At 34.6% G+C, this 8,964-nt stretch overlaps 1 protein-coding gene across 1 annotated transcript; it reads left to right on the top strand.

The window, feature by feature from the left end:
- The first annotated feature begins 857 nt into the window (after positions 1-857).
- Positions 858-7,869, top strand: LOC138335115 (dual specificity protein phosphatase 1-like). Its single transcript, XM_069284042.1, is given in 5 exon segments — positions 858-1,038; positions 1,040-1,433; positions 3,118-3,236; positions 4,095-4,314; positions 4,563-7,869. Coding segments are annotated over 5 exon segments (1,245 nt in total). The 5' UTR covers positions 858-993; the 3' UTR covers positions 5,030-7,869.
- Positions 7,870-8,964: the final 1,095 nt, after the last annotated feature.

The raw sequence follows: 8,964 nt of genomic DNA, 5'->3' as shown, positions 1-8,964 counted from the left end.
GACATAGTCTGATAGTGCCACGGATTTTTTTATTTATTTATTTTTTTTTTTATTTTTTTTTTTTTGGGGGGGGGGGGGGGGTGGAATTAATTATTTCATAATATTTTTATCGTTAAGTTAACTTTGAAGCTCAAAATTTCGATTTGGAACTGAATGTCAATGCTAAGTACTTATTATACTGATGCATTATTTATCACTTATACACATACCAGAACACAGCCACCTAGCTGCACCTGCGCATGTATATACGACAAGTTATAATTAATTGATTATATGTCATGATCACCATACCTCAGATCGACACGCAAATGGGTCTATGATTCTGAAATCTATTATTAGTCTACCGAGAAATTCCAATACATCTCGGGTGTGGGTTTTAATACAGAAAAGTAATTAGTCACCCGCCTGCACACCTGAACACGCGTCGTCTCGACTGAAAATTTGAATTTATATTTAGTAACTGACCTACAGAGCGAGAGCAAGCCTGTCCTCGATCGTTTCTAAAAATAGTCTTCACCCACTTCTATGAAAGCCCTACAATGAGTATTTATCACTACGGACATGTAAAGCTGTCAAATTGTCATTTATCACGTCATAATATTCACTCGAGTGCATCGAAGCAACGAACGTAATACCCATGTATGGTTACTATGTGTATATTGGGGGCGTGGCTACCAAGCAAATTATGAATGGATCTATTTATTGCTAAAACCATCCCAACCTTCTGACGTCACCGATAAACAGAAGCGTAGTGATATATGAAAAAGTTATTATGTTTTTACTCATTTCATCACCCTGTAATGTTATATAAATGTTTCGGATATTACGCTTATTCCGTTTCATACGTTTGAAGTTTAATTTTGGACTGAGATATCATCATTTGATGAACTATATTTTTATCGGACGGAGTAAAAGTGGTGATGAGGCTTTTTGTGAATGAGCGTGATCACGTGACAGTCCGGAAGTATTTCATTGATTAGACAGGATAAATGCATGCGAATTACATACTCGAGGGAAATAGTCACGACACACCATTTACAGGGGTATTTTCAAGATGGAAGTGAACCTGGCCAGTGGTGTAACGTGCTCCACCGTCTCGGAATGGCTTCAGGACCAAGCAAGTTGTCAGGAGTGTGTTCTCGTGCTAGACTGTCGTCCGTTCATGGCGTTCAACGAAGGACATATTCGAAGCTCACTAAACGTACACTGTCCCCCTATTCTGAAAAGGAGATCAGGGGGGTTTGTGGCATTGGAGAACATTGTTCCATGTTCAGAAAAAAGAGAGATGTTAAAATCTGGACAATTTAATACAATCCTAGTATACGATAGCGACACTTCAGACTTGACTCTGTCTTCCAAAGACTCGAATTTATATTCCGTCCTCAAAAGCCTTCGACAACAAGTGGAAAATTGTCCGGCAGTCTATATACGAGGTATACATATATTTCTGAAACATCTAAGAATACTTGGTCTATTTACACGCGGCGGGGAAGTTATTCGTCATGAATAGTTTCAACGAATATTTTGTGACCCCCATTCAGCCATTTTTATAACCCAGTTTGTGCCGGAAATAAAACTACAGTATACACTGATATATTATAACTGATGGATTATAATATTAGGAGGGGAGTTACGTATAGGCCTATAAAAGTTATAACTCATAAACTGATTGAACAATGATTTGCTAATACATGATAGTTAAAAAGTAATACATATTTTTTTCACAACATCGTAAATTATGTAATACATAGTGTACGTGTGTGTACATTGTATCTATTTAGTATTATGTTGTATATTGTGTGAAATAATGTACAATGTAAAAATATTATTTCGCCATTTCCAAATTAATTCAAATTTATATCAATTATACTGATTACATCATTATTTAAATATGTATAGAGAATATTACCTCAAGACTCTAAAAACCACAAAACCATCCTCAATATTAGCCCACGCTTAGGATCGGTTATGATGTGTATTGGGAGTAATTATGGCACAGGGGTTTGACACAGTGCTAAGATAGTGGTATATCTATACAAGGGCTCAGTTGTTCAAAACGTGATTATAATCACTGTTATAAATTGGCAATTTTCAAATCAAGAGTAAATAATTTCTGGTGATATGAATTTTACAAAATTTTCAAAGATTTCAAGAACTTTATTCTTTACCTGCTTGCTGATTTTTGTGAAGATATAAATACAAATTTTGCAGCAAATGAGAAATTTAATTTTCACTAATCATGTGATTAAGATAATTATCCTTTGAACAACCGGGCCCAGATCATATAGATCTTAATCAGGATTCATTGAAAAGTTGAATTCTGATCTCAGGTCTATAGTTATTTGAGAGAACATTTCACTTTTTGTTCTACTTTATTTTGTTACAGTATGAATGCCGTATATATATAGTACATGTATAACCAGAAATATATGAGAGATATTGGCAACTGTGTCATTTATCAATATTTGTCAATGTTTAAACTTTATATATTTTACATAAAAATAACATGTTAAACTAAAATAGCTACAAATGCATGGTTGGCCTATACTTAAAATAATAATTAAAGAAAAAATGCCTACAGATCTGTATCTTGTAGGTCCCTTTGGTATGAACAAGGGAGTTTCCAACTTTGTTTATTTTTCTGTTAAAGTCATCAAGGGTCTGAAAATTATCATATATGATAGCAGCTAAATTCAACTTAATGAAATATTGATGATAAATTCTATAGGTCATAGCATAGGACAGGTGCCACTTAAAACCTTGTTGTATTCCGTCTTTGCACTTAAAGAGTTATTTCCCTTGTAGATAGGTATCAATTGTGAGGTCATTATTTTGTAAGCAAAACTTGTGTCATTTTCTCTATAAAAAATAGGATGTTGGGCTCTAAAACTAACACTTGCAAGGGCAAATAACTCTAAATGATATGCAAGTATATGTCACATATATGATTTTCCTGTTGGACTCAACAAAATTTTGGCAACTCGATCTCTATATTTCTTTGTAATGGGACTCGTCTTGGAAAATCCTACATAAGTTGTTGTTTACAGGTTAACACTTGAAAAGCTTGTATTGAGAATTGTTTGTTATAACTTAATGCATTATTTTTGGCTGTTACAGGTGGGTTTGAGGAGTTTAGGACCAGCTATCCTTACCTGTGTGAAATCCAGGGCTCCATATATGGACAGGCACCTTGCCTCTACCCAGTGGTACCTTCATCAAAGATGGATTTTGTACAGGTATTTAAAGAGTGGCTTCAGAGTGGCAATAAGTAATGTGAAATTAATAGTCAATGTCCACAAATAGATGCTCAATTAACAAATAAGTGTACCGTGTTTCAACAGTATACGTATAACAGTTTTGAGATAGAAATGTGAAGTGGTCCAAGTACAATTATAGTTCCTTCTCCCGGTGTTTATGGCTTCAATTTCACCTAGTCACTACTCAAAACAAAAATATGATGTTATTATCTAATTGTACTCAACCCAAGTCATTTTGAAATTTAATTCATTTAAATTAACTTTGTCAACAAATAATATAAGCTCCACTGCCCAGTCATAAGCTCCACTGCCCAGTCATAAGCTCCACTGCCCAGTCATAAGCTCCACTGCCCAGTCATAAGCTCCACTGCCCAGTCATGAGCTCCACTGCCCAGTCATGAGCTCCACTGCCCAGTCATAAGCTCCACTGCCCAGTCAATAAAAAAACTTTTAAATAATTATAGTATAATGCAAATCTTATGTAAACAATGAAGCCCATATCAACAAATTGGATTTTACATATACCCTATCCACAAATGGACCCATAATTAAGAAATCAGCTGCTTAGTATATCCACAATTCCCCATTGTCGTAGACCTACCGTTGATGCCGCTACACTACATTTATTTTAACTAGATCTTTGTAGCATAGTACTATTTGAATCAACCATATGGGTCTGTGACGATACAAGTGAAGTCCCTAGCTTTATACTAGTATGACATTTAACCTTTCCAAAAGAAAACTAGCACAATGGTACAGTCATTTTTCAAAACAATTTGACTCTTTTATCATTTTTTAACTACAGCTAATTCTGTCGATTTTTTCCTTTGTTGCTAGGGGGAACCAGTAGAGATTCTGCCATATCTATATCTTGGAAATTCCCAGCATGCATCACAACTTGAACTGTTGGAACGACTGGGAATTACTTCCCTCATAAATGTCTCTACCTCATGTGGGAACCACTTTGAAGAGAAATTTACCTATATGAACATTCCAATTGATGACAATGACACAGCAGATGTTGCAGCATGGTTTACAAAAAGCATTACTTTTATAGGTAGGTAGAATCATATACCTGTTTATCATTGTGGGAATGTCATGGAAGAATACTCCGTATAAATAATTTTGGGAGCGTTCTTAAAAGTATTAATCCATGACATGTAAGTATAATAGTAGACACTAGTGTTTGTGGAAATTCTGTTTTACCATCACCGTGATAATTAAGCTTTATATGACAGATTGTAGTCATTTGAATTATAATAAAAAAAAAATTAAAAAAAACAACCATTTATCTTTATCTTACAGACACAGTTAAGGAACAACCAGGAAAAGTATTAGTACACTGTCATGCAGGAGTAAGTCGTTCTGCAACCATCTGTCTTGCCTACCTCATGTTCACCGCCAAAATCGGACTCGAAGTAGCTTTCGAACATGTGCAGTCTCGCCGCAGTGTGATATCTCCAAATCTTAACTTTATGCGACAGTTAAAGACTTACGAGAGTGAATTAGGTGTGATCTGTTTGTCTAGTGATTCATCTTCTGTCACTCCATCTTCATCCGGAGCAACTTCCGCTTCGTCGGCCTCCTCCATTGGTAGCTCAGATTCCATGTGCCACGAAGATGTGATTGGTTCTGGGTCAGTCCCAGGCTTTAACTTTGCTCAGTGTCCTGACCGAGAATTTTCCCACCAACCGAAATGCATGGTGACTCCTAGTTCATTTGACTTTTCATTTCCATGTCCACCGAGTGCTCCTCTACTGTCTCCAAGTTAGGTCTTATTATTTTGTCGGTATTGAGATAGAATTTAGTACATTGTAATATCCTAAAATTATGTTGGGAGGGATAAATTTCTTGTGAATCTCTAAAAGTCTCTGAAACCTCTGTTGGAATTTTGTCCATGGTTGACAAGCGAGATCTCGAATACTGATCTTGGCAACTTATTCAGCCAAGTAGTTGTTATATAATATATTACTATACATGTCTATTCTATGTTTGCATATTACAGAGTTATCTGCACTTGTGAGTAGGTATTGATTATGATGTCATATGTTTGCAAGCGTGACATCATACTTTTTGGAGGAAACGATGTGGATGAATTGCACCCACAAAATAATGACATCATAAAGGATACCTACTTGCAAGGGAGGATATTCCATAATATGTTTGATGTCCTGTCAACTACTACTATTTAAGCATATTTTTGTGTCTACCACTCACTCTGAAAATAACTTATAGCATAGCATATATATTTAAATGCCAAAAACACTTTGTTTAAAAAATTGTTATCTTGTAAATATTTAATATAATGTAATATAGATGATGTCAGTGTTAATTCGCAGAGAATCTTTTACTTGGACCATGAAATTCACAAAGTAAATTGCATGGGAAAGAAAGTTGGTTGACAATAATCTATTGTCTGTGAGGAAATCTATATATAAGTCTGCAGAAAGTTTTACATCCAGAATACTTAATTCAAAATTTTGATGTACAAGATATACAATGGGTTCTCAAAGTTTTAGTAATGCAAGTCCCAAAGAGATATCAGAAACACAAGTCTAGGATTTGTCCAGATGAGATTGCAGGACTCATCCAGGTGAGTTTGCAGGACTCGTCCAGGTGCGTCTCTTGGACTTGTCGTCCAGATGGGTTTTCAGAACTGTCGTCCAGGTGTACATATGTATCTCCAGGACTTGTCCAGTGAATCTCCGGGATTTGTCCAGACTAGTCCCATTAATCATTTTGACAAACTAACTATTATATAATTGATCAATCTTTCCATGTCAGGGAATATGTCAATAATATAAGTACAGATATTGTTGTTGTTTTTTAATGTTTTCTTTGTTTGTTCTTTAGATTTTATTTTTTATTTGACATAATAAGTGATTAAACCATAGCCCCCCCCCCCCCCTTTTTTTTCCTTTTTTTTCCCCAGAAATCCGTACAACTACATACAGACTAAATTAAAAAGGCCAGTACAGTTTAAACCTTGTTAACTTGAACTTGGATAACTCAAATACAAAGTTTAATTTGTGTTCTGTTGTTCCTGATGAAACTTTTAATGAAAAGTTAGTTGTGTAGATTTTATAGTGGTTGCCGGTGAAACACAAATATAAAAATGTAACAACAGTGGTTTGTACAACATTGGAATCTTTGTCCCACAAATATTCCTACACCCGACTGATTAATTTGAAAGCAGCGGCCCATGGAAGAGCATAGATACATAGTAATCATTAATTCAATTACACTTGACTTGGATACATGTACTTGGTTTTATTTAAAGTAATGCATGGTACAACAGACTTGAGAGTTATCAAGATTTTACTGCACAGTCGAGTATAGAAACCACACTGACTGAGTGGTTAAAATGTCTTGACATATTACCACTACCCTCCACCTCTGGGTCGCGAGTTCGAATCCCACGTGGGTAAGTTGCCAGGTACTGGTCACAGGTACATAGACAATGTATATAGACCATCTATGCTAGCTATATTGGGACCAAGAAGAAAGGGTCTTTTCAGCCAAGTGAACTTTATATTATATACAAGTTAGATTGTGTTGTAACTGTTGATTTTGGACCAAAAAGTGGTCCTATTATGCAGATGGTCTTTATACAGAGGTGGTCTCTAAGGCAGGTTTGACTATTAATTACCTCAAAAATTACTTTGAAAATAAGATAGTCAAATTGTGTTGAAATTGCCCATTTGGGACCATGACAAAGTGGTTTTACTAGGCAGGTGGTCTTGATACAGAGATTGTTCACTTAAGCAGGTTTGACTACCATACATTTTGTGTATGCATTTCCTATTGTTATGGGGCGTTTTATCAAAGACTTGGGTCATGTCACTTATAAGTAGTCAAATATGATATTCCTGAATTGTCACTGTAAACTAAATATCACTAGATTTCCTGGATTTTGTTGATTTTTGTTATGTATTTTTATACCTGTCAGTGCTTGATCTATTCTTTATCTGTGCCAACAGATACTGTTTTGTAATATATCAACATTATTTTTTTTCCTTGTACATGCAGGTATTCTGAAATCCTTTGCAAATCAAATGTTAAAACTATTCATGACAATAATGCATGATCTATACTTGCATGAATTGAGTTTTATTAATATCTATGTTTAAACATTAAAAGGTTATAATTAAAGCAATTAAAAAAATTGATAATCAAAATGTCACTGAAAAGTTCATTTTGCAAATTAAAGGACATTTTTTAGTCAAGAATATAAACTTTTGATGATTCATATTATTTAGTACATGTAGACTTAAATTCATGGTTCTCTGAGTTTGTTGAGTCCTACAAAAAAGCATGAGTCTGAAAATCAAAAATCTGTAACAGAATTCATTAAAAACAATGTATTTATACTTTTCACAATTTCATTAATTTTGTAAAAGAAACTATTTACATTATGTTTTTGTTTTGTCTCAAGCAACAATTTTGTTTACAATATTTGTTTTGCTTGTGATTTGTACAATATTTATGTTTACTTTATTTTGATTGTTTATGTGGACCAAAAGTACCATTCTATATGCCAAAGAAAATATTTTTGATTTAGGTTTATTGTTTGAATATTGTAGTTATTAAAATGTTGAATTATATGAATAAATGTATGTGTTTGATTTTCATTTGTAATAATTTTAAAATTTGAGAGGCGGTGTATATGCTCCTTTCTACCACAATAGTCAGTGTTATTCAACTCTCAGGGTATCAAATAAACGATGCAGCTGTTGATTAACAATTTGTTTATACCACACGTGGTATAAACTCTGTACGCATTCTGATTGGTTGACACGGTGAACTTTGACCGAACTACGTCTTAATGAGTGTCGTGTCATCATTTGTCAACGTCATCAATAATCGAGTGACGTCATGCTATGCTGTGATCGCCGCTTGATGCCAATACTGCTGTTTTTTTATCGGCTAAAAGCAGATATAATTGTGGTAGAAACAGGTCACACGACTCGTGGTTGTTGGATATGGAATTTATTCCACACTCGTAAGTTATTTTTTAAAAGTTACAAAAGGCACTCGCTTAAAGACACGAGCTTTTGTAACTTTTAAAAAATAACTCACTCGTGTGGAATAAATTCCATATCCAACAGTCACTCGTTGTGTAACCTCTATCTAACTCCCTTCATGACCCCTTTCCTGATAATCTGTATCTCGCTGTTATTATATCCCCCACCACGACGTAAAAAGAATCTCAAAGGAAAGGGGGCATATCATTATTCATTGTGACAGATTATTGTTCAAGCATGGCTGACTATCTTTAAGAGTTTTTGTATATTTTAAATCTTCTGTATTCGTGTACATGAATCTGTTACAGTAAACAATATGCCTTTTTTCCTTTGAGAAGCATTATCATGTCATGATTCACATGTATAAAAGACTCACAAGTTCATGTAATATGGAATACAATGCTGATGTAAGAGGCATCATATGTTGTAAAACATCGTTAAATCCATGGGATGGGGGGGGGGGGCTAATTATGGCTAATATGGTAATATTATAAGTAGTTCACAAAAGCACTGCAGAGTATAAAACACTACTGCATACTATTGCATTGTTATTTTAGCAAGATCTATAAGCTTCCTACAAAATGTAGCTATGGACAAGAACATTGAATGAAGGTCATTTAACAAACTTAATCTCTTAAAGAGCTTAATCTCAGTATGCTGTAGACTCAGTATCAACTCTCTAG

This window comes from Argopecten irradians, chromosome 11, assembly GCF_041381155.1.
Source record: "Argopecten irradians isolate NY chromosome 11, Ai_NY, whole genome shotgun sequence".
Taxonomy (NCBI): Eukaryota; Metazoa; Mollusca; class Bivalvia; order Pectinida; family Pectinidae; genus Argopecten; species Argopecten irradians.
This window is presented reverse-complemented; position numbering and strand designations above follow the sequence as displayed.